Genomic DNA, 27469 nt, shown 5'->3' with positions numbered 1-27469 from the left:
GCAGGGGGAATGATATTACCCTAAACATACGTCAGTGACAAGTTGAGGGAATGTGTGCTTTTTTTTTCAAACTATTAAATTTTGTGAAATTCTCTTTATATTTTCATTATATCAGTCTACGCATGTGACATCATACACTGCAGTGACTGTGCAGAAACTTCAAATGTTCGTAACTTTAAACAGATTGTCCGATTTTCCTCAAACTTTCACTGATGTGTTCTACTATTAAATGTTGCTGCATTCACTCAATCCACATGTAGTGTATGTATATGAAGGTGGACTTGTCCTTTAAGGACTGATATTTTTGTGCTTTGCTGTTTTTGCATGCTTTTGAATGTGTCCATTGCTACTGTCATGATTCGCAAAATTATGCAAATGTCGGCTCGTACAGTACACGATTTGAAAAATTCAACTGCACCACTGTAAGTAAACACTATTCCCTTATAAATTCATTTCTTGTTCAGGAAGATCATGTGATCTTCAACCGTGTGGGGAAATGCGGCAGTCGTTCCATCTTGGAACTTTTGCACACCTTGGCGGCGAGGAACCACTTCTTTCTCATCTGCTCACAGACGTTCAATGACAAACACATCACAACTTCAGAAGAGGTAGGCAGTCGTAATTGGCCAGGCAGTTGCTGCTCAAGTAGTATTTCAGTGACAAGTGCCAGATATTTCTGTGGGAGATCATCTCAGTCTAGTAGTTTGTTGCCCAGTCGATGTCCCTTTGCCAGTTAGCATATTTTGATGAAACAGCCCAGAAATTAAGAGATGTTGGACCTACTACTCATCGATTGCTTTTTGATTAAATATGGCATATCTTTATGGAAAAATTTCCACAGTTTCACCTTAATTTTTACAGTTTCTCTACCGTCACTGCTGGATGAGAAGACTACTACAGTTGATGATGTCACTTATGTAGAACAATACAAAGAAAATATAAAGAAAATTCAACAAAATTCAACAAATTTGCAATTGTGGAGTACTGTAATGGACAGAGAAATGTATTATATTTGTGCATCACATTCATATCGGGATCATAGTCATTATTTTCATGTTTCTTTAATTTCGCGACTAGCACCCGACTCACAAAATTCACGAAAATAGTGGGCAAGTGCCTTTTCACTTTAATACTTGCCCTGCGTTGAGATTTACTAATTGCCTCAGGCGGGTGGGGTAGTTGTTCTGTGATTTGTCTCTGACTTGCCAGACGTAGCAACAATCAGTGCATGACAAATAACATGACAGGTGACCTTCCAGTAATATGAGGAAAAATTATTTCTAACCTGTTCCATACAGGAACCCGGTGGCCTGTTTACTAAGCATATGGGGATTTCAGAATTCAGTATGCAACAGGTTAAAAGAATGGAAACAATTGAGTGAAATAAGGAGCTTATCTATAACTACTGATGTCATTACAACAGATGGGTGGAGTAGATTCATTTGTAAGTATCCTGTTGTTGTAGGAGGATGAGTTCCTTACGTATCCTGTCTTTAATTCCACAGGAAAAACTTGTCTCCATCCTGCGTGAAGTGAACGCCCCATACATGTATCAGCGGCACCTCCATTTCGTCAACTTTACAAGGTAAGCTTAGGATTTAGAGGATTGCATGATGGTCATATTTGGATGCCTTCTTTCTTCCAGTAAATCAGTTCCTATGACCCATGTTTTTACATGCCTTTTGGTGTGTCCTTCATTCCAACACAACCTGCAGGATACATAATATTCATTGATAATGCCCACGTAGTATGAAAATGTTAAAGGTGCATAGTCCCAGTAGTGTAGAGGGCGCTATTGATGATACTGCCGATCACCATTAGTATTGATACGAAGATTATCGAAGTTGAGCTGTCATCAAGTGTAAATTGCGTAGGTGTTGCTAAGTAATGTTGCCTTCGTTGTCGTCTCTGTGCATTGCGCAGTCTGTAGTAATGCCAGGGTGCGTGCATATGTGCTTCTTATTATGACATCACAAAAAAAGTTTGCTAAAGCTGTCATCCCCCTCAGACGAATCATGAGCCGAACTGTGATCGGACCACTGACTACAGTGAATCGGACTTCTTCGGACTCGGGGAAGTGGGCCACAGCGTAAGCCCCAAAGAGGAGTCGATAGCATAGGTCTCTATATAGGAATTTTGCGCCGTGCGCCCGCATACGCATTTGACTAAAACACCAGGACCATGCACCTTTAATGTTCAGCAGGGGTTCTGATAGCCAATACCCAGCAACTTGCCTGGGAATGGGATGGTAAAGTAACATGAACAGCATACACATTTCCTACACTGTGAATGCACATTGAACAATTGAGCCAGAACATGCCTGCCAACTATATTCCTGTTGATTTTTAAAGGAAAATTCCTATTCACACAACCTTGCATTCATGTATGTAAGTACACCCACTGATAGTGGCCGGCAGATGTATATGAGATGAGTGAAAAACATCTCCTTTGTGATTATTATTTTTTTTTTAAGCAACGCTTTCCCCCATTCATTCCTGTTTACTGAATATCAGGGTTAGTAGATTTGCTAGAGGGGCTATGCTCTGTATTTTCACTTTTTTCCCCCTCTAACAGGTCCCATTGATGTCTATGTTTACATACTACACAACTTTCAGGCATGGCTTCACAATTCTCGGCCAGCATGCAAAGGTTTTTTTGTGTCCTGTGGCATGCAGTTGACCCCAATTCATTGTCCAAACAGCAAATAACAATACTTTCTTTTTTTAGTTCCGCATAACAAAGGCACAAGGTGGAGTTCGTCTCCAGTAGGACTACATGTACTATTGCCTCTAGTCAAAACCACCATTTTACCCCCCCCCATACACACACACACAATGCCAGCAGATTTGCTAGCTAGTGCCGACGCTCACACCTGAATGTCTGAACTTGGAGACCCATCGGCATTCACACAGACAAAAAACAAAAACAAAAAAACACTCTTCTGACCTTAAATCAAAACTCCATGTGGGAATAATGTGTCGTGGTTATAAGATTTATTACGCAGCAGGTTTATGCAGCAAGTTTAATGTTAATAGATCGACTGTGAGAGAAGGAAATTGCACAGACTCGTTTAGGACCACTTTACTGTAAAAGTTGTTTTAAAAGTCTGAAGTAAAGTAATGCACAGCATGTAGGATTTTTTTTTTATTGGATAATCTATTTTACAATGAAACAAAAGTCTCTAAAACACAGGCATATCTTTGTTGTTTTTTCTAACAATAGTTTTTGTTTTTGTATTTGTATTTAATGAAATCATGCTTAGGACACTGATGAAAAGAAAACAAAAACCCCCCAAAAAAACTAGAACCGGAATTTGTCAACACTGACAAATTAGGTAATCCGATTTTTTTTAAATCAATGATTCGAGTCCTGATAGTGTAAAGTCTCAGCTACAACATGTTAAAATCTGAGAGAAATTCACCGAAGCATAAGTAAGATAGTGCTCGATAAAGAGAGTCATGTCAATTTTCACATCTAAAAAATTCCCTCCCATAGAGATAACACGTCATAACGAAGATAGAAAAAGAAGTACATATGACCTTTGACCCCACTTTGCACAGACAAGATGGCATCTGAGCAAAATGTGGTTATTTTATGAAATGATCCCTGTTTCATGGTCTTTACGTGTGCAAAATATGGGAAAGATAGGACATGTATTTATCAAGATACAGGATGAAACATCTATGACCTTTGACCCTAATTTACATACCCAAGATGGCGTCTGATCAAGTAGTTGTTATTTTGTAAAATAATGTCCGTGACATGAACTAAACATATGCAAAATATGGTGGTGATAGGGTATGTTTTTCTTGAGTTATTGCACAGAAAGTTGCAGAAAGACAGAAATATTTCAATACATCGAAGATAAGCTTTAATTTCAACCAAGTTTTTAGACATGATCCCGACAACGTATGAAAAAACGAAGGGCACACTTATGATAGCCCTAGGTCTCAGCTACAACATATTAAAATCCTAGAGAAATTCACCGAAGCATAAGTGAGCTAGTGCTCGATAAAGATAGTCATGTCAATTTTCATTTCCATAAAAATTGCACTCCCATAGAGATTACACGTAAACTGGTCAAATTTGACAAGGTTACCTTCAATCATTTTTTTCGAGTTGATGCCGTCATCTAATCAAAATTTTGTAAACACATTTCTGAAAGAGCATTCCATAAGCTACAACATATTGAAATTTAGGTGAAAATTGGCAAAGGATAAGTGAGATACGCTCGAGTGAACTTGAATTTTGATGACGTCATTTTGAAAATTTACTTTTTTTACTTTATTAAGAAATTTGATATCTTTCAATCATTTTGCCAGCATAGCCAACCCATGAAATAACATGTACATCTCATCAGCTTTCGGAATATGTCAAGAAAATGTGGGGTCATTGTCCATCCTGATGAGTAAAATCCGATTTAAAATTGGCGGTTTTTTGGCATAGTTGCACTGTGTATCCCCATTGACGCACGCGCGGAATTTTGAATTTGACGGGCCCGTATGACGTCATATTGAGTCGGATCGACTTGAAACTTGGTAGAAATATTTCTTGACATTTTGGACACCCGATCCGGGTAAAAAAATTGAAAATTTCTATTGCATATGAGCTGTGTGTGCGAATATGTGCGCACGCGTACGCGTCCGTCCATTTTTTTCAATTTTTCAAAAAATGCTCCAAATGGTCTGAAACGTGTGCAAAAAAAATTTGAGCTCGATTTGAGCATACAAATATTTCAACGCGCACGTACGCGCGCGTTCTAAGATAAATATGAATTTTGACAATATGAGTAGAATCCGCTTGACTTAAAATATATGTGACGTAAATTTCATTGAAGAATTCTATTCTATTAATGAGATATGCATGAAAATGTGTTTTCATATAATGACGTCATAGTGACGTCACGGTCGACTGATCACTATGATTTTATAAAATTTTTCGTCTTTGGGACATGATACATATATAGTATGAGTTTGAAATTGATACTGTGAGAACTTTCTGAGTACGTAGATACACAACTTTTGTCCAGAAATAAAGAAAGAAGAAGAAGAAGAAGAAGAAGAAGAAGAACAACAACAAAGAATCCGTAAAGATACAGAAGGTGATCCGAGAGGATACTCATCCTCTCGGATCACCTAAAAAGGAATCCTATAGTTTGAAAATGCTCTTTGACCCTTCGTGAGATGTATATTCACATGTTGTAATACCATGGTAATTTGCTGGCCCAATTCAATCTTGCATTTGTCTTTCATGTAAAGTTTGAATTCACCCTGAGTGTCACAGTTTGTGGCATACTTTGTGGCATAGTTTGTGTGATGTGTACTTGCATTCACATTACGAAGGACCGAGTGATTAAAGGACAAGTTCACCTTCATAAACATAAGGATTGAGAGAATGTAGCAATATTAGTAGAACACATCATTGAAAGTTTGAGGAAAATCAGACAATCCGTTCAAAAGTTATGAATTTTTGAAGTTTTTGTGCAGTAACCGCTGGATGAGAAGACTACTCCAGTGTATTAATAACGTAGATGTCACATGCGTACAACAATATAAGGAAAATATAAAGAGAATTTCACAAAATGCCATCTTTTGAAAAAAGTACACATTCCCCTGACTCGTTACCGACAAATGTTATGGGTAATATTATTCCCCCTGCCTTTAGAAAGAGGCAAGTCAAGAGCTCTTTTATTATACGAAATAAGTGAAAATATGTTGAATTTTCTTTTACATTTTCTTTATACTGTTGTACGCATATGACTCACAAGCTGTAGTAGTCTCCTCATCCAGCGGTTCCAACACAAAAATTTTAAAAATTCATAACTTTTACATCGATTGTCCAATTTTCCTCAAACTTTCACTGATGTGTTCTACTAATATTGTTGCATTTTCTCAATCCTTATGTTTATGAAGGTGAACTTGTCCTTTAAATACCACGACGGTATATTTCACCCTCCATGTGAATGCCCCTAGTGAATGTACCAGCAGCCATTTTGCAGATGAGTCTGTATATCTCATCAGTAATGTTCCATCCATCTGTTCACAGTTATTTCACTGTCTGAATGCCAGAGGTCAAACCAGGAGGAATGTTGGATGAATGAAACATCCCTTAGTATTTTTTCTCCCTCCTTTTGGCGGCATAAAGTAAACATTTCATGTGCACATCTGCTGCAATCCAGGAGTGTGGGTAGAAAAAGAAAATAAATCAGAAGTCCAGATGGTGAGGTGTGGTGGATATAATGATGGTAATTGTGTTGTCTTCCCCAACAGACTCAACAAAAGTAACTTTGTGACCCAGCAACCTCGTGGGCAGTAATTGTGTTGACCTTGATTGAGAGAGGTCATGAACAGTGTATGTCTGACTTGCTAGTCTTTTCCAAGGCTGCTCTGCCTTCTTTTGACTGAATGTGACGAGCTGATGGAACACAATCTCCCTCATATATCCAGGGCTCGATAGTAGTAGCGGAGGCCGGTGGCCCAGACCACTTGGAATTGGTGTCGAGCCACCAAATTTCTCTTTTGGTGGCCCGATCAGGCAACTAAGATTCAAATTAGATTTACTGTTGCTTTTATTTTGGGCCACTTCATATCTTTTTCTGGCCACTAAAATGTCTGATTGAAAGATTGTAGTGGCCACCAGACAAAAAAAAAAAAAAACACACACACACACCAGAGGTTGGTGTCAAGCCATGTATCATTCATTGATGTATCAGTATTTTTCTTTTTAAGCCACACAATTTCCACAATATTTTTCCCTCTGTAGGGAGAGGGTATATAGGGCATTACGTCGAATGAAACTGTAACCGAAGTGAGCCTTTTGATGGATTCACTGAATATCCTGTCACTATGTGTAACATGTACCACAGCAGTCTTACGGGATAGGAGACAACCTTGAGGCTACAAGTATGACATCATGATGTTACGACGACATGGCATTATGCCATTTGATTTTGAGGATGTGGTTGCTCTGACATCCCGGCTTTCTTGAAAGCATGTAAAAAGACCTTAAAGGGAGAAGTTTCCCTAAATGCATGAAATATGTTGATTAAGGGACTGTAGTTCCAAAGATTAGGAAAACATGAAGAGGTTGAAGAAAATGAGACAGTCTGTTCGAAAGTCGAGAATATTGGAAATTTGGTTAATTCCATTTGCCACCATGTCTTGTTGGAACTCGACAACCATTTGGGATGTCACAGTAGAAGAGCAATGGTTGTAGAATGGAGAAAAAGGGATGTTTATTGAAATTAAATTCCCTCTGGCATTAAAAGTGCACATGAGCTACAATGTTGTAGCACCTCCAGGAGGCATGGAGAAAACTATTTTATTCTCTTTATATGGGTTGAGGAAATTGGTGCTTTGAAATAAAAAGGAACAAATGAAACTTTCACAGTTTCTTGCAAAATGCATGACGTTCTGACCTGTCATAGATACAAAGTGTATTTTGGGTCTATATGTCAGCAAGATTTTGCAAGGACTTTCAAAGCAAGGCCTTTGGATCTGTGGCGATTTTGATTTAGAATACTAGAGGATATAGGGGAATGGTTCCTAAAAGACACCAAAGTGTTGGATATTTGTAAGTACTGGTAGTCATTGAAACACATGACATATTTATGGCCACAGAAAACACTCACTGCAGACTGAGATGTGGGTTGCTGTGGCCAGTAACAGGTTGTACAGTACATATTCCCACACATCCTGAGGGTTGTGTTTTGGCCGGTATTGTTTTCTTTCTGTATTTTATTTTCACACCATTTGCCAGGAGCTGAATTGTATGAATGTGTTGCAGGATAACAATTGTGGATAGCCATAGAGGAGACTGAAACGAGGAAGTTTGGCCGTCGGTCTCCCCCTGATGGGATTGACAACTGTTTCGCATCAAAGTTTTGGAGCAGAAACCTGAAACACAGAGCAGGAAGGAACAGCTCGTTGATGATAGTACAATGACAGGATGGGAAGTGAATTCCCCCTGTCCCAACCGCCGTCCCAATCAGAGGCGCTGCTGGCCCACTGACCTTTTACTACCCGCTGACTTGTAACCTTAAACACGCCCAGATAGTCTTCATCCAGAGCCAAAGTATTAAGTGATAAGGCTACCATTGGTATTAAATCAACTGAAGCAGGACTTTTTAACAGGTTATGCTTTCTCTTACGAATTTTAAATATGTGACCCTGCACCTCAAAACAAACAAAAAGTCGCCAGACATGAATTTTTAGTTAGGACCATATTCTGAAAGAGCAGACTTTAAGCTTTAAAATGACGTATCCTAACTCAAATCAAATGGACTCTTCTAACCTATCTAAATATTGGAAAGAAAGCACAAACTCAGGAAAAGTGTGAACTGAGAAAAGAGGCTCTGAAGTACAGTGTCTATTCAAGCGCTTTAATAATCTTTACCAAACCATGCTGGCTGTGCGATGAATGGGACAAAAAACAGGAAGTAAACCACCAGAATAACAGCAATGAAGGGATTATCAGATTAAACTGAAATTAGGCATGCCTCATTAACACATTCTGTCCATAATTGATGCCAATTTTCAAAGCAGTAGCACTATCCCTTCAAAAGTTATTAGAGTTGAAAGTGAAGAGTGTGGACAAGGTTTTTCAGAAATGAAATAGGGATTCTAAAGACACACCTAATCACACTATTCTACCAAAAAATGTTCGAGATAAACTGCTAAAAAAACACACTTTCCTGCCCGTTTTATGATACCAAATTTTAGCATAATGTAAAAGAAGACCCGCTCTTTTAGAAAATATGAAAAAGTCAAGTTCGGCTAGGTTGACCCATTTCACTTATTTTCAATCCTCACGCAAAATCAGTGTGTGCGACTTTATGTTCGTTTTGAGGTGCACGGTCACATATGGCATGCTGGCAGATTGCCAAGAGATGAAATCCGCCATGCTCTCCATACTGGTTTCCAACATCATCGACGAAGATGATGACTGTGCTATCTTTGATGTAATTTTATATGAAAACCCACATGTGGGACTCCCTCATATCTAAGAAAACATGAAGGTGTCACTCTGCCATAGTGGAAAAAACAAAACAAAAAACATGCATGTGGCATTCTCAGAGTTAACAAAAACTTTGAAAGTAAGATCAAGGTTTGCATACAATGTATTTTAGATTTTTTATTTTTATCTTTTTTTTGGGGGGGGGGAGCATTAGACTTTTAGATTTTTAGATTTTATTCGACTCTTCCGACCCCATTCCGGGGTATGAGAGTACAACACATAAATACAAGATATGGTTATTATAATATCAAAGAATACATGTTTGTGATATATTTAATGATGTATATAAAATAGTCTATATCTACTAAACATATATACAGTGATATACAAATTGGCAAGCAAGGTTAACTAATTGTACCATACGACCAAACAATCGTGAGATACAACTACAAAATATGTACTAGAGATCGAGTATCACTGGATGCTTAATATTTCTACCACTACGAGTTACAATATTTTCTTTCTTGACTACAGTACACTCAACTTGTTCAGGCTTCTGCAAATTTGCAAAATATGACATGATCAGCCTCACAAATAATACTAATCTTTTAAGCTGTCCTAAATGCGAACGTGAAAATAATCTGCACTTGTGTACTGAGCAAGGACGTTTAACCAAATAATGATTGCTTAAATATAACTGTCTTTCCTTTTCAAAGAAGGGGCATACGAAAACATAATGAAATTCATCACCTGTTTCATGTCTATCATCAGCACTCTCCCCATACCCATTATACTCTTGCTACCTTTCATAAACTTCTGCTGTCCACATTTTCTTGAACTACTCTTTCAGGGGGTGTTACTACACCCTGTAAAAGTGACTATACTTTGACCCCAGTCAGTGAACAGAAATGTAAAAAAGCATCATCAAAAGCATCATTAAAATGAACAGAGGGGGGGGGGGATACACTGCTATAAATGGTTCAAAATAAATCCCTACACATTATATCAATGCAAATTGGTAAAGTTTTTCTTTCTTTCTTTCTTTCTTTTTAATGTACGACAGTGATTGGTGCAGCTAGCTATTGACAAATAGACATGATCATACAAGTGCAAAAGTTACAAAATACAAATTATGTTAAACATTCACCTAAATGTATAAACTGTTCTGAAAGGAAAATGAATATAATGGTTTGTTTACAGTAGTATTGGTGACTATAATCTTACAAAGTTGGAGAAATATGATGGGGTCTACTTACAAAGAACAAGCTTGTTACAATGTAGGCTATTTGCAGTCATATGTCCCAGAATAAAGTCAGGTGTAAGGAAATATGGGGCACAGATAAATACCGGTACTTAGACTAGAGCCCCATTTCATTAAAAAAAAAAATTGATATGAAAGCAACTCTGGCTGGAATGGCAATTGTCATGATAATGACAAGAATCCAGCTTCCTGATTGGCTGTTGCAGATGAAAGTTGCCATTCTAGCAAGAGTTGGTATCCTAACATCTTTTATTAAATAGGGCCCAGATAACTATTTAGGCCAAACAAGTGAGGAAAAAGATTTTTAGCCCATTTAAGGACAAACTGATTTTGCCACAACAGGTGTTTCCGCTATATGCTTGCTTGTCCTCAACGGGTTAACAAATGCTACCAATTAAGACTGAGACAATTAGGGGATGATCAATATGACTCTAATTGGCCAGGCAGAAAGAGGAAATAGTGAGTATTTTTAATTTTACCTCCTCCCCCCCCCCCCCCCCCTCGTTGTCATAGAGCAGTGGAATGCTGGACGAGAAACAATATTGGCACTGCACAGGAATAGGTATCATAAGCCCTTGTGAGTCACCACCATCAATGTCACGTTCAGTTTGTCGCTGCCACTTTCATCTAGAGTACAGTCACCATGACAGACAGCTGTACTCTGGATTGGGTCCAATCCCCCCCCCCCCCATGCTTTCCCTGTACTCTTTGCTATTATTGGACTCATATACTCTGAATATGGTGTTACGTATTTCCTCGTAATCCCACTTTCCCCTGTCTTTGTCATGCATTATTTTTGTAGAATTTTTCATGATTCTGTGTGAGGAGCACATATGTACACATAGTTTAGCGAGATGATTGAAGTTGTCATAAAATGGAAGAGCATTTACACAGAATGTGTTTTTGTGTGTTCTTTTATCACATGCAAACTGCTCTCCATAGTCTGCATTGAAGAATGTATGAGACCATTTCAGTAATGTACTTGTATTCAGATTTTGCATGCTTTTATTGCACAAGTTGCCCTCGACAACCACAAAATTTGCCCTACTCTGAATAGCAACAATTTCCGTTTAAAGTGAATTCTTGACCAAGGAACTATAGTGTTAATGGGGGAGGGGAGACAAGAAAAAGAGTATAATTTAGTAATTTGGAACTATAGAATGGATCATTCATTTGGTGAATTAAAAAAAGACCCAACAACAACAGCATTTGTTTAAGGGATGATAGAGTTTTGGATTAGATAGGGTTGCAGGTTTCCAACTTTTTTTGTGTGTGTGTGTGTGTTTATGAGATTATGAGAAACTTCTTATATGAATATGAAATTCTTAATGGTCTTGAAATGGCTGAGATACCGGTATCCAAAAAAGCGATCCTAATAAAATGCGACAGGCTATGACTTTTATTCGGATCTCTTTGTTTTACCTTGTCTTTGGATATCTCAGTCATTTCAAAACCGATTTTCATCAATTAGAAATCAAATTTTGATTCCCTTTAGAATGGTATACTCTTTTAACATTTCATAGAATGGTTTCTAAATTTCTTGCAACATTTTAAAAGTTGAATCCTCACCTCAACCAATACCTAATTGGAATACCATTCCTTTGAAATGTCTCATTCATTTCTTCTGATGCTCGTCTCCAGGGCTCAATATTTAAGAGAGTGATGATGTTATACCGTGTTATATCCCGCAGGCTAGTGAAGCTTAATCAATATAAGTGCTTCCCGAGATATAGTTGACAGAGAAAATTCTCTGTTAAGAACTAGATTGCACTTTAAAGGGACTCTACAGTACTGGTTGAGGTGGGGATTCATGTTTTGAACATTCCCAAGTGAGATAATGAGAAACCTCTTATGAAGTATGAAAAAGCATGTAATTTTGAGAAGGATTCAACGTTTATTTGATGAAAATTGGTTTTCAAATGGCTGAGATATCCAAAAAGTGATAATAATGAAAGGTGACAGGCCACGTCTTTTATTACGATCTCTTTCTTTCACCTTTGGATATCTCAGCCATTTCAAAACCGATTTTCATCAAATAAACTTTTGATACCCCTTAGAATTGCATGCTCTTTGACATCTCATAGAGTGGTTTCTGAATATCTCGCAAAATGTTAAAAGCTAAATCCTCACCTCAACCAGAACTGTACACACCCTTTAAACTGTATCAGCCATTCCAGAGATTTGGCTGGATTGTGGGTTAGACCTCGCTGACCCCTTTTCCATATCCACTTCACTTTTGCTTCTTCTTTTTTCTGAGGATATCCATTTCTATCCTCGCCTCCTTACGAACAGTGCTCCATCTTAAGGAGGTGCTTGAATAAAGTCCTTTGTGGACATTTGATACTCCTGTAAATTCTCCATGTCAACGGGAGATCAGTTATGCTAGTCTCGTTTACATGCTGCGCCCCTTTTTTTTCCTCATTTCACTCTTCTCCGTGGTCCCAAACTGATCATGGTCTGATCCAAACAAGAATCTTATAATGCTTAGTTTCAATGACAAAGCTGTGTGCAGGTTTAACTGCAATATTCACATAATAATACATTACTTTTATAGAGCGCTTAGTATCACATTTCTAAACGCTAGGGAAGTGAAAGCAGAGGAAGAGAACGAGTGAAGAAGAAAACAATGAATAAGTACATCACATATAAATACAGTAGACAATCATGCTTAATGACAATTACAAATCCTGCTACTAAAACTACTAACACATATAACGTTGCCTGAAAAAATATGTTTTAAGGAGTGACTTCAATGAATCGAAGATATATGTATGTTATGTATTTAATAATGCCTTGCCCAAACAAGATTCTGTAAGAGTGGATTTTTTTAATTTTTGCCCCATGTGGAAATTTTCGTGTATTGTCCACAACCAGAAACTAGTGCAAAAATAAAAGCACGCAAACATTTTCACTTGCCATGCATTCCAGTTGAGCTAAGGTCTTGATTTCACAAAATTAAAAACATGCAAAAAAAAAATATCTTTCCTGGCTGAGCGCTTAAAATTACTCATGAAAATGCAAAAATACCCACTTTTATAGTACTTCAAACATACATGAATGGGGAGGGGGATATGGAATTCTGAATTCATGCTGCTAGACAACCTTGTATAATTGTACCTATTCAAATGGAGATAAGACAATTAAATTTGGCAAATTTTACAGGAAAAAAAAAGAGAGAAAAAACAGGATGTTGTCAAGGAGCATGCCAATTTTCAGTTAATTTGCCAAATCCTTCGCAGTGCAGTGATTTCTGTTGAGATTTAATCCCAGTGTGGCACATGACTCTCGTGCTGCTTCCACAGCTAAACTTTAAAGGGATGGTACAGTATTGGTGGAGATGAAAATTGGGCTTGTAACTTTTTGCGAGATACCAAAAAAACACTTATGAAATAGTATAGAGCATACCATTTTAAGAGGAATTCAAAGTTTATTTGATGAAAATCGGGTTTGGAATGACTGAAACATTCAAAAACAAAGTAAAACAAAGCGATCGTAATAAAATGTGGGTCCCACACTTTATTATAATCGCTCTGTTTTGGATATCTCAGCCATTTCAAAACCAATTTTCATCAAATAAACATTGAATTCCTCATGGAATTACATGCTCTTTCACATTTCATATTAAAGAGGTTTCTCATTATCTTACTAAAAAATGTTAGAAACCTGAAATTAGGTCTAAACCATAACTATACGATCCCTTTAAAGAAATTTTTGTGACCTTCGGTTGCACCACAGTAGGCACGTAATGCTTTGAATTAAAAAACATGCAGTACGTCTTGCCTCACATGCATTCGCAAGAAAAAGAAAAGAAAAAACAAATGAGTAATTAACCAAATTAAGAACAAGTCCCGAGTATGCTCAGGCACGCATCCATGGGAAATGTGTGTTGTAGCAAAATCAAACCATCCTCAACGGGTTAAGTTAACAGCCTGTACGGATATTATGGCAATCTAGGTCTCACATTATCCCATTGAGGACGGGCTGATATGGCTACAACACACATTTCCCATAGACACCTGCCCCAGTATAGTATACACAGGGCTAATCAATGCAGTGTTGCAGTTTAATAATGTGATTATATACAGCTCTTTCCCTGATGTGGTATAAGAGGTATACATTAAAGATATAAGATACAAAGTTAGGTACTTGTACAGAGTAACATGGTTGTGAGGAGTCGGAGGAGTCGGAAGAGGGCGTGGAGGAGAATGAAGAGATATAGAAGGGAAAAGGAAGAGGAAGAAGTGGAAGGATGGGGAGAACGAAGGGAATGAAGATATACTGTAGAAGCAGAGATGGAAGACGATGAGAAAGAAGAAGGGAATGTAAATGAAGGCAGTGGGATCGAATGAGAAATACCATAAAAAAATTTAATTCAAGATTCAAGATGCTTTATTGTCCAAAAAGTAACAGAAAAAAAAAGCACCTTCCAGTGGAAAAAGAGAGGAAAGGTCGCATGCCGATTAAAGCATAATACTAGTAGAAATAGAGGATCATACAAGTCAGATCTACTGTAAATTGGTATTTAAATAGATTTATACATAGCTATTATGTATGTACTACCTGTATCTATGAATCTATAAAATGTCTACACCAGGGCTGCCAACACTGGGTACTAATTGAGAGTGAGACTCCCATAGGCCAATGCTATAATTTAGGAGTCAAATGAGTGAGATCAATAGAAATGCATGCAAATGAAATAAAGTTTTAGAGTGAGAAAGGACCAAAATGAGTGAGTCTCACTCTCAATGAGTGAGAGTTGGCAGCCCTGCTATATACAGATGTAGCATGTTTATACTGATTGAGAACCTCATTAAACTTGAATCTAGTACAAGTACACGATGTATTCCATTTTCAAATTTCCCACTTGTTGACTTGCCCCTTGCCGCTCCTCCCCCATTTCTCCCCCAGAGAATAAAGGGGGAAGTAGATGAAAGGGAGAAGATGTGAAAGTTAGCAAAGGAGTAGGGAAAAGAAGTAATATACTACGATACTCTATATGCCCAATACTTTGCAAATTTCGCGAGTCAGGTGCTATTCACGAATTTAAAGACACACAAAAATGCCTCTGATCCCTACATGAATATGATGTGCACACATACATTTCTCCATGAATTCAGTACTGTACTCCATAATTGCGAATTTATCTACATTGTACTTGTGAAATTGTCGGGAAATCCCTATTCGCATAAATTTAGACTCGCTATTTTGTGGCGCATACTGTTCATTGCTTTACTTTAAAGGGAAGATGGAGTTCACTTCAAGAGGAATATGAAATTACGAAATGTTGACGATTCTCAACAACTTATGAGGGCTACAAGCACCCAGGGGTCAGAGTACTTGGGGTTAAACAAGCATCTTCTCTTGGCAGACACAGTATGATAACAGTGAGATCTAGGCTCATGTTTATACAGGGTGGATGTCTTCCAACTTCTCTACAGGCAAGCTGTTCATTAGCCTTTGTCACAAGCCCTCTCACTGTGACAATTGTGAGCAAAGCCAGACGGTGTGGGGCAACCCCAGCTCTCGAGTGGGCCTTTTGATTTCAGTTCTTGCACCTCTGAATTCCTACATTTGCTAACTGTGTATTAGTTGCCAAAAACAAACAAACAGACAAACAAACAATGCTGGCCACCCAGGAGAGGATTGTTTGAAGAGACTCATATTACTGTAAAACGAGGAATGTTCACATGCATTTTGATTTTGCGAATTTAGCGAGCGGCAGCATTTGCGAAATTAAATGCGCGTGAAAGTTCTTGCCTACACAATATGCATTGGATGCCAGTGGCAAGTCACGAAAAATTTTATGTTGCGAGAAAGGCCGTCGGCTCCAATTCGCGAAATTTTCATCTCGTGTTTTACAGTAATTGATATTTCACTTTGAACTCTGATGAATGAGCCAAGCGGTTTAGATTGGTAGATCATACATCAGATTGAATTACTGAGTGCTGAATTTTTCAGTAGGATTGGTGTGCTGATTGGGCTTTTTCCGAGCTCATAAATAATAACATTGAAGTCATATTTGCAGATCTCAAAAGGCCCTAGGACTAATCCATTTGGCTTCGGCCTAGATGTATTTATATGTATCTTATAAAAGCTATACAAAACTTCAAAAGTATACACTTATGTCCTTGCCACACAACATTCTGTCGATCTTTCTGTATGTCATACTTCAGCAATAAATTATGTGTGTGTGCATGTGTTATATGCTTTGCCTTGTAGAAGAGTCGAGAAATGTAGCCCACATCTAAAAGCGATCAGTCGGTGAAGTTAAGGTCTCCATTAATGAATGTGCACGCAAGGGACTAACATAAATTTGGTTGAAGGGATGTGGGCAAATGGGCACGGCAGTTGGATGTCATTACTCCACAAGTGTGGCATAGTCAGATATGATCACTGATAGGCACCCAAAATGTTATGGCCTTTACCCCCTTTCCTGTGTGGTATGAGGTTGAAGGACTGTTTACAACACAACAAGTCCCAAAATCAGATGAATATGAAAGTTGTGTTCAATCTGTACTCTCACAGCAGGAAGGATGTTGTTTTCCTGTAGTTAACCCGTTGCGGACGAGCCCAGAGTATACTCGGGCAGGTGTCTATGGGAAATGCGTGTTTGCTAGCAAAATCAGTCTGTCCTCAACGGGCTAAGAGCTTGCCCTTATAGTATGCAGGGCTTTGTATATATGCCTGTAGTATGGACTATACATTATGATAAATGATCAAGCAGATCGAGCCACCAAGAATTATTTTCTATGCAAAAAGTTGACTCTGAGCCTTAGTTAAAGTGGTTTGTCACTTTAATGTGGAAAATGGAGCTCACCAGTTATACTAACCTATCTCATGAAGTCAGTTAATAGAATATGTTGAGAAAATTCTGCATTCTTAGTGATTTAAAACTGTGAGTTGATTATTTACTGGTGGCACGTTGCCTCAAACGACCATGATTCGTGCACAATAGCCACTGCAAACATGTGATCATGCACATGTGCATGTACAGTAGCAAGAGTTTGCACACCAAGCAAGCATTTCATGCACTATAGTTGGAGATGCTTTATTGGCTAGTTATAACCATGCATCCAGTAACTTTGTCAAGTAACTGTAAGCTTGGCATCTATGGCTAGCCAAGGAAATGCATCCAGTATATTTGCCATCAGGTTACAGGAATACCCAAAAATGGATTTCTGGCAAACAAAAAAGTAATAGATAATCGTCCCCCATTCTATTTCAACTGACGCACTCAGACCTGTGCATCATATGTATATGTAAGCAAGCAAGCACCTGACATTCGGCTGTGGAAAGGGTTTAAAAGGAGAAGGCGGCAATTGCATAGGAATTAAAGGCATAATTTACCATTTGCAAATAAAACAAAAACCAAGCATTAGTGCTTTAAAATAGTTCTAACATGTGGATGAGGGATAGTAACAGTAACAGCCTCTGTAAAAATGTGAATTCATATTATAGTCAATGTTAAGTATTATCAAATACACAAAATGTGAACAATAGTAAATAGAATTTTCCAGACTTAACCATCTACAGTTATGGTTTATTGAGAAAAATACTGATATCTCCTTATATTTTAGGCTCTATTGTGAAAATTGTATACAGTGGATGTTGTGAAAATTGTATACGGTAGGATGTTTTGTGACACAACAGACCTACACATATGCACCAAATCTGATATCTTGAACATTTTTTAAATCACTGCTCCCAAAGGTAAGCAGGACCCTAAAGGTACAATTCTATTTTCCATGCCGACTTTGATTCGCAAAATAGGATCACATGAATGTAGGGCAGTGGATTGAAAGTGTGCGTTGTCCCAAGTGACAGCCAATGATGATTCAGGATCACACAATCGTCCGTCCCTTCCTGCCGTCCGTCCCTTCCTGCCAACGACCGACTTTAGTCTTTGTCACTTTCTCTCATGAAACCCTTCCATAGAGGGGAGGGGAAGTGCCTGAATTAGGCCCAGTCGTGCCAGAGGATTGGACCATCAACTTTTTTTTTCTGAGTGAAACCAGCATGAGTAATGGGTTTTTCCTTTCACACACTTTCTTTCGGGTTCCAGGCGTATCAGAATGTCTGTAGATACCGTAGATGCACTGTACAAGTACTAGTGGAGTCTTTGGGCATACAAATTGAGATACTTGCCAATGTATAGATTTGAGAAAGCGGTAGAATCCTGGCGAGGGAGCGAATTGAACTGACCAAGCAGGGGGAGGGTGGGTGTGTGTTGGAGGGGAGGGGTGGGGGTGGGGAGCTTGCCCTCTTCCTAGGCAGAGAAAGTTCTCAGATAATTACCATTCAAGTGCAAATATATATCTACAGACGTACAGTGAAAAGTGACTTCAATAGTGAAAAAAACAACAACAGGTGTTTGGATGTTATCATAAAAATCTTTTTGGATATAATGTGGTTTTTATGAGTTACATTATGCATGTTTGCATATCATATGGGTTGCAATGAATATATATCCTGAGATTGTAGAGTTAGATTTTGTTTAGTTCTATTAACATGAATTTAAAAAAAATATATGAATGAAAAAGAAAAAACGAAAAAAAGAGAAAATGAAATGTGGCTATATAAAAGTTTTGTGAAATGATCGACCTCTACCATTTTCTTACTGGGCATTTGTTCCCTTCTGATCATGTTTGAGTGTCACAGACTAAACCAGCAAGGGTTACAAAGGCCGAAGTAAGCAAAATCAACCGAAATTGTCTCCTAAGCTTCGGCATATGATGCATCACGCGTTACCCCGGGGTACCGTAGTACCCCAGGTAACCGCGTTGTGTAGCGCCACCTCACGTCCACTCCAGGACAGCCAGAGAAAAATGCATGCACTGTGTGTGCGTTTACATAGTCATTCCCATGCCACTGCATGTTATACTATGCGTGCATGGGAGGTGCAATACCACTAGCGTGTGCTTTAGTGCAGTGCAGTGCAGTAGCTAGCGCGCGCTAGCTCCAGCACCAAAATAATTTCCTCTTTTTGGCACCCAGGGTACAACCTTTTTAAAAAAATAAATAATTCAACAAAATGGCTGATTTTTGTTTGGTGCCCCGGGATACCATTTATGTCATCATATTGTGGCCTGTGTGTTTTGAATAGGCTGAAATGACTTCACTGTCCACACTTTTACGTTTTATTTTGTTTCGTTTGCAGGTATGGTGCTCCTCGGCCAAAATACATCAACATCATCAGGGATCCTCTTCAGAGGGCGGTGTCACAGTACTACTTCATTCGCTATGGCGACGAGATGAAAAACGAAAGGAAATTCAGCGCAAACTCGACAGACCCAGCCAGAGTCATGGTAAAATTTCTCAATTTCTCAAAATCTCTTCACCTTAAGCATAATCTATTAAGCTCTAAGAGTTGAGAACCGTAGAGGAGGACTATAGGAGCAAGACTGTGTCAGTCTTCTCACAAGTGTACTGTGCTGTTTTAACCCGTTGAGGACGAGTCCCGAGGTAATCGGGCACTTGTCTAGATGGGAAATGCATGTTGCAGCAAAATCAGTCCGTCCTCAACGGGTTAATGTTGAATGAAAATAATTGTGAAGATCATGTTGTTCAATGCTCCAAGGAACAATTGAGGGGCTATATGGGCCATTCTCCGAAAAGGGGCACCAAAGGGCATTTTTGTGTCTCCAACCTTCTCTAGGCCATAAAACACGATTTTTTCGTCAGGAAACCAATTTTTTTACTTTTATTTATACTAGAGAATATAATGAGTAAAATCAAAATCAACTGAGGTCACAGCACCTCATGAAAAAATTATATACGACAACATGAAATATATATTTGTTGATTTTACCCATGTCTCCAGCCTACTCTGTGATTATATTTCACGCTCTCGCTCTTTACCGTAATATCAGAAATCTATGTTTTGTTCACTAATTTATAGTGCCTTCGGTGCCTAAATAAAAAAGCATAATGCTTAGCGAAAAAAGGTTTGTATATTTTTTTTCTGCGATCTTAGCGATGGTGTCTCCAAATCTCCATAAGATACGTTACTTTTTGTATGACGCCCTAAAAAATATGAAGACAATAAAGCAGTGATCTGTATGTCGGTCTAGTGAATGAAGTCCATTTCAACATTATATAAATACAAATAGTGTATTCTGAAACTCTATAATGATAAATATATTCAGATACAAAGTTTGCAATTGTGTATGTTACGATAAGCTGAAATAAGATACGTTACTGAAACTTTGCTCTATTACAGAAAAAGTACTTTGTAGATAGAGTTATAATGCATTTTTCTTTAAAGCACTTTACATTGCTTGTATTCATACATGGGAGTTACGAAAGAAAAAGTTGTTATTTTGTGAAAACACAATGTTGAACATTAAGGCCGTCAAATACGTTACCGTCAAATACGTTACCGCATAAAGTGCATAAAATAGGCGCATCGCACTTTGCGCTAATTCTCTAATTTTGCATAACCTAATGGTTCTCTGCTCTTCAAAGCATGGCGGCCACTTTGAGCGTGATGTTGCATTGCGTTTAGTACCGAGAGTTTGAGGGAGATGTAAGGCTTCTCGCCGTTTGTTATTCGTCCTGGCTACGTGGTTGGTAAGAATTTCATTTTTGAATATCTGCAGAGTATAGTTCATTTATTTATATGACTAGTATGACACATTTGAGAGTTATTTAATGTTGATGGAACAGTTATACGGCTTAAAGACATCTTGTGTACGCATGATATTGTTTCGTGTGTGTGATAGCTCGCATGTACGTTAGAATATTACCCTGCATTGGCACGGTAACGTATCTTACCCGACTGGTAAGGAATCTTATTGGATGATAATATCCTGTTCTTTACGTACACGACGACTATATATATTATATTTATGTGTTATTTTTTATTAAATAATATGCATATAAAACTCCCATGCTGATATTTCCCCTCTCTGTTTGTCTCTCGTGTATTTTAGAAAGAAAAAAACATGGGTAAAATGCTTGCTGAGATACAAAAGGCCTATGGATGCAGAGAGAGAAAGAAAAAGAGTGACCCCACGTTTCTAGCGAAAGGAACGGAAAAGACAAATCCATTATCGCGTTCCTGTTTCTGATCAAGACATGTCGACTCTTGAAAAAGGAAAATAATGACGTGTTTATATTTTATTTTTTTTCGGAAAACATTTCTTTTTTTGAAATGGGCAAATTAATGATGTAATCCCCTCACAATTTTCTACACATTTTATTTTCAGACATCCTCAAAATTTAATATATCATATATGATTTAGTATAAAGCTTTCCCTCTATCAATCCAGAATGAATGACAGATAAAAATTTGTTCTGACATATCTTAATATCAGGGTATGTTTTTTGCCTGTACAGGTATTCTGCAAAAAAAGAATTTCAAAAATATCATGTATAACATAATGACAAATTATGAGCGGATGACATCAACGACTTGCTCATTAGAATCTTCATAAAGACTGGTCAAGAAATGTTTTCTGAAGATGTGAAATTTAGAAATGTATTATCTTCCTTACTTGGTATACTCGGATTGTATTTTTTGCTTCTCTTCCTTCTTAATTTTATTAATTTCGACCCGGATTTTCCCTTTAAAACTTGCCACATTATCGTGTACAGGGGCAACGTAATGTTTATTGTCAACTGATACGTGGAAGGAGAATATTTATGATTCCTTAATCTAGTTTTTTTTTTTTTTTTTGTCTTGGCTCTCTATGAATGTAAAAAAAAAAAAATATGAAGATGTGGAATACGTCAATATAGTGTAAGTTTTAAGATACCGAAATGTTTGAGATACCGAAATGTTTGAGAAGTTTTAGTTACTTGAGGGTTGTGTCGGTTACGTTATTTCCACCATTATCTAACGTATTACTCCGTGGCTTTTTTAAAACAAATTTCATGACAGGACATGTGGAAATATATTGATACATTATACAAAGCTTCTGACACCTATATGCAACGTGACTACTTGCTGGGAATGAAATCTTTTATACTATTTTAGAAGGTTCTTTTGGGTCTTCTTGTTAGGAGCAGAGCCGAAACACATGTAGCCCAAGTGAACATTGTCTTTATAAGATTAAACTGTCAGCAGTCAAATACGTTACCTTTATACGTTGGAAGTGAAATATTTGTCTGTTCACTCGGAGCTATTCAACTTCATCATGTTGTTCCAAACTGAATAATGTTGCATATCTATATGCGTTAACAGAGGGACAGGACTACATAATAGGCTGTACATTGTCCATTAGATATCAAAAGTTTCAGTCATTATATTTGAAACAGAATTATAGCTATACGTCTCGGGTTAACTTTTTTGTGTATGTTATCGATTAATAATTTTACTAACTGAAATATGTCAAATCGATTATCCGAGGTTATGATATGTTCTAGGTGGCTATAACATTTTGATGTAGACAATATGCAAGGGCGAGTCTATCGTCATGTTACTTTATAATTCACAGTAACAACATTTTGTAGTATAGATGTCTGTCAGATACGTTACCGTATCGACATGACCGTATATCTTCCTTGCACTCGTATATAGGTAGTATAGATTTGATTTTTATTGTTGATATTGTTCCACCTTAATAATGCCAGATATCTAATCAATAAGATAACAGAAGAAAATGGACTATATTGTACATTTTAAATCAAGTTTCAGTCATGCATTTCAAACAGAACATAATTATGTTATTGCGTAAATTTTGTTAATGCATGCACATAATGATATCATGATGAATGTATGACTTTGCATTACTGAGCAGTGTCAAGGCGATTAACTAGGGCTATGAATATAAATGTTTATGGTTGGTAATTCATTTGGATGTAAGATATAAAGCAAGATTGAGTTTATCGTCATCTTGAGATACAAATCTAGGTAACGAAATTTTGTGAAAGAAGTATGTCAGATACGTTACCGTTTTTTTCTTTCCTTGTAACTCGAAATGTATGAAATCTGTTGTAAAGTGCGCTTGCAATTAGCTTTCTTTGATAATTTCAGTACTTATGTATGACTTTTATTACTATGTCAAAGCAATATAAGATCAAAGTGTATTAGAGATAATAATTGCAATATAGGGTTGTGTATCTTATACGAAAATATATAATTTTGGCGCTGATTTTAACTTACAGGCTTCAAACGTCAAACCTTTTTTTTTTTTACATCTGGACCGATCAAAGTTCAAGAATTACTATTTAGTCATGTGCGCATATAGTTACGTTTACATTGAAATAGATATTTACATTAATGGTCCACAAATGATACATCCACTGCCATTTTCTTGTCTAAAGCCTAATGGTAACGTATCTGACAGGTGGTAAAAACTATGAAAAAATGTGTTCAAGTTCAATGCTATTTCTTGAAAAATGTGTTTGTGTCAAAAATCACCCGTTGGTTGTTATGTGTTCTCAAAGTATTAAAGTTTCTGAATTCAAATGAGTTTCGTGACTTTTTTAATGTCGAAATTTTATAGTTTGTCCAACCCTGTTGGTGCCCTTTTGTGGAGAATGGCCCATATGTAACATCTTGTAATTTGGGGTGATGTTAGCAGAGGGCTAGGAGGCAACATTCTCTGGTTTTAATGCACTTTAAATCGAAGAATATTGTTGTTTTTTGTATTGTTTTGTAAGGTGTTTTTTTTTTGGGGGGGGGTGGGGAGTGGGGAGAGGGTGAGTTGTGTAAAATGGTCTGTCAGCTGCTGAAAAAAACTCTCCACTTCCATCCTGTATTTTTGTATGATAGTGCTATAAACTTTGTTATTAGAAAGAATTTCAAAACTTCTTGGTTAGTATTTGGAAAAAAGAAATCGTGAGAAAATGACAGATTTCTGAATGCAGCATGTTGGATATTTGATTTCTTTTGCAAAGGAGAAAGGAAGGAACATGATTTTGCAGACATGATTTTTTTCCCTTTTATGCGTATGAAAAAAAACAAAGACCTCAAGTGAGAAAGAACTTAAAGAGTTTGATGGCATTAGGAGTTAACTCCATTCTTTTTAATTTGAAATGTTTGCAATTGAAGTTGCTAAAAGCAAAAGAAATAATGAGAAAAAAATGGGGTTTTCTTTAGTGGTAACTTTTATAACATTCCTTGCTGTGTAACAAGTGAGGTATCACTTGAAAGGTTTTGATTTAATATGATGATGGACTGACTTTCAAATGTTTCAAAATAGCATTTTACCATTTTTTTTTTTAATGACCAAATTGTTTGTACCCATTAGGTGAAAGAAGTACAGCACTAAAACACAGAAATAAGATTTCTGGGACCGAAGAGGTGTAGTCCTCTCCCATGGACTAGGCAATGCGGGTAGAGTCGATCCCTTGCCTCGGGGCACTTCTGCTGTGGCAAAGGGACTTGAACCAGGGACCACATAATCTAAACCACTAAACCACAACACATGTGTTCCAGATCACAAACACCCACACCCACCCCAGAATAAATGGTCAAGTGACTAAATCACACATGAAATTTGTAAAATTATCACAATGGAACAGATGGATTTACATTCCTCTCTTGGATCTCGCCATTTAATAGAGTTATGAAGAGTGCGTGCTGCAGAAAAAGACTGAATGCGTGGGCAGGAAATCTTTTTATATCATCCCATTCTTCTGTGGCTTGGATCCGAAATGCAGGTAAGTACTCGTCAGTGTTAAACTCTTTGTGTGTTCTGAGTGCTGATTGACACAGAAACCCCCATAGCATTGTACACGCTGTTCGAAGTCGCTGGCATGGAAAGAGTTGACGTGTAATATGCTGCTCTGTGGTCAAGTTGACATTAAAGGACAAGTTCACCTTCATAAACATAAGGATTGAGAAAATGCAACAATATTAGTAGAACACATCAGTGAAAGTTTGAGGAAAATTGGACAATCGATGCAGAAGTTATGAATTTTTTAAATTTTTGTGTTGGAACTGCTGGATGAGGAGACTACTACAGCTTGTGAGTCATATGCGTACAACAGTATAAAGAAAATGCAAAAGAAAATTCAACATATTTTCACTTTTTCGCATAATAAAAGAGCACTTGACTTGCCTCTTTCTAAAGGCAGGGGGAATAATATTACCCATAACATTTGTCGGTAACGAGTCAGGGGAATGTGTACTTTTTTTCAAAAGATGGAATTTTGTGAAATTCTCTTTATATTTTCATTATATTGTTGTACGCATGTGACATCTAAGTTATTCATACACTGCAGTAGTCTTCTCATCCAGCGGGTCCTGCACAAAAACTTAAAAAATTCATAACTTTTGAACGGATTGTCTGATTTTCCTCAAACTTTCAATGATGTGTTCTACTAATATTGCTACATTCTCTCAATCCTTATGTTTATGAAGGTGAACTTGTCCTTTAACTCTTTGTGTGCCATATTTGCACACCCAACTCAGTCGGTTGCTTGCCAAGTGTGCATATTTTTCTCAAACACACCAGCCGCATACAAAGGAATCAATGAATTGCATATCACAGTTTGCAGAGACTCCAACCCCAAGCACCTTCTGATCTGGAGATTCTCCCGCCTGAAACTCCAACTTGATGTGCGCAAAAAAAGCGCATATCATGAGCGCAGAGTTCCTTGCGGTCGGGGTCCAGGGCCCGCTTGGGCCCTGGAAGCTCTTATGATTAGGGTTCTTGATGCTCTCTCGTGCTATCTAAGGCTTATTTTTCAACATACGAAGACAAAAAGTAAGAAATCATTTCAAGCAGGAGACACAGAGCCAGGGCGGGAGAAATTAACTCTCAAGCGCGAGAACGGGAGATTTTGCAAAAATGGGCTTTCGGCGGGAGATCTCCCATCGAAAGCGGGAGAGTTGGAGTCTCTGAGTTTGTACATTGGAGGCATCATAGCCATAGCTATGTTGTAAAATTTACGCCACAGGAAAGCCTTCCTCTACAATTTTGCTGTAGTGCGTTTCTAGCATAAGCGCTTCTTTAAAGAGTTACATGGCTTTGAAAAACAGATTGTTTTAAAAAAGCACTAATGCATTGCCATTATGGAATAATAATCAGGGGGAGGGGGTTTACATGGTGGCAAACCAAGAGTTCACAAACAAATATAGAAAAGCACTCTTAGAGCGCAGACCTCCGCCAAGCAGCTAATTTCCACCAATGATCTTGTTCTTCCGTAGAGATAAGTGATTTCCACCCATATGTATGCTGAAATATCGCCCGATTTCCCAATATAGAAGCCTTTGTTACATCATAAACCCTCAGCTGCACGGTATGCCTTGCTCTAGCAGAAACTAGAGCACGCACTTTAGTGCGCGTATGAAAACCTAAAAAATGCGCATCTAAAACTCCCTGTAAGTTCATTGATCCTACAGCCAAATTATTGAAAATCCTACATAAAATCCACAAAAATTTCCTGATCACAACCAAAATTTAATCATCTGTTCCTTGTGGTATTCTCATCCTTTCCTGCATGTTTCATCCAAATCCGTGCTTAAGTTTTTGAGGGTTTTTTTTTTTTTTTTTGCACACGGATAAACAAACAAACCAACGGTATTGAAAACATTACCTCCTCCCTTGGCGGAGGTAATAATTGAACGTGGAGTAGGGTAGTCGTGGACTTTTAGAGCTTTTATGTTTTCACTGGGCACTGATTTTAGTCACAACCACCTTTACAAATTAGACCAGGTGACAGAGTCCTCACTTCGCAATTCTCACGCTGAGTTATAGGTCACATTCCTTTGCAAGCCTCACAAAATTGTGTATGGTTGACAGATAATGTCTCCCAACATTGTTCACAAAATCTTACTGTAATGCATCCCAGAGTATTTAAAGAAAGAACCGAAAAACTAGTCCCATGTCACTTGAGGATATGCTCCCCTTTTGTACAGAGAAAAACGGTTGGAATTTTGGAGGGTTCAAACAAATTCACTGGAAATCTTTACTATTTTTCCCCTTCATCATAAAAGAGTTTTCAGTTTCGTTATTCTGAGAAAAGGTCTGAAGTACCTACCTCTACTGTATACCAGCTTTTGAAAGGAATCCTATTTTCAGGGTTGCAAGAGGGACACAAGAACTTTAGAAAACCCCATGGTGAAACTTCCAAGTCACCCTACTTGAGGTTACTGAATAGATGCATGTTACCTGTTAAACATGGAGGAATGAAAGTTGCTCATTAACCACTTTTAGCTTATTTGATCCATGGGCTCAAGTGAGGTATGGCAGTCGCCCTTTTTGAGTGTGTCATGTGGGGTATGTCTTGCATTGTGCACCATAAATTTGATCATCAGCTCATGATCAAACTTGTCTCAAGAATATTTCCTAGACCTAGGGG

At 37.7% G+C, this 27469-nt stretch overlaps 1 protein-coding gene across 1 annotated transcript in view; it reads left to right on the top strand.

Moving 5' to 3' along the window:
- LOC139730473 (uronyl 2-sulfotransferase-like) overlaps positions 1–27469 on the top strand; it is a 39982-nt gene that overhangs the window by 9058 nt on the left and 3455 nt on the right. Inside the window, exons 4-7 of the mRNA XM_071641317.1 lie at positions 465–608; positions 1506–1585; positions 19374–19521; positions 24726–24823. Of these exons, the coding sequence (XP_071497418.1) occupies positions 465–608; positions 1506–1585; positions 19374–19521; positions 24726–24823 (470 nt within the window). The remainder of the gene's footprint in view (positions 1–464; positions 609–1505; positions 1586–19373; positions 19522–24725; positions 24824–27469) is intronic.

The sequence above is a fragment of the Diadema antillarum genome, unplaced genomic scaffold (assembly GCF_040938485.1).
Source record: "Diadema antillarum isolate AM-2024a unplaced genomic scaffold, OU_Dant_1.0 scf00000022, whole genome shotgun sequence".
Taxonomy (NCBI): domain Eukaryota; kingdom Metazoa; phylum Echinodermata; class Echinoidea; order Diadematoida; family Diadematidae; genus Diadema; species Diadema antillarum.
This window is presented reverse-complemented; position numbering and strand designations above follow the sequence as displayed.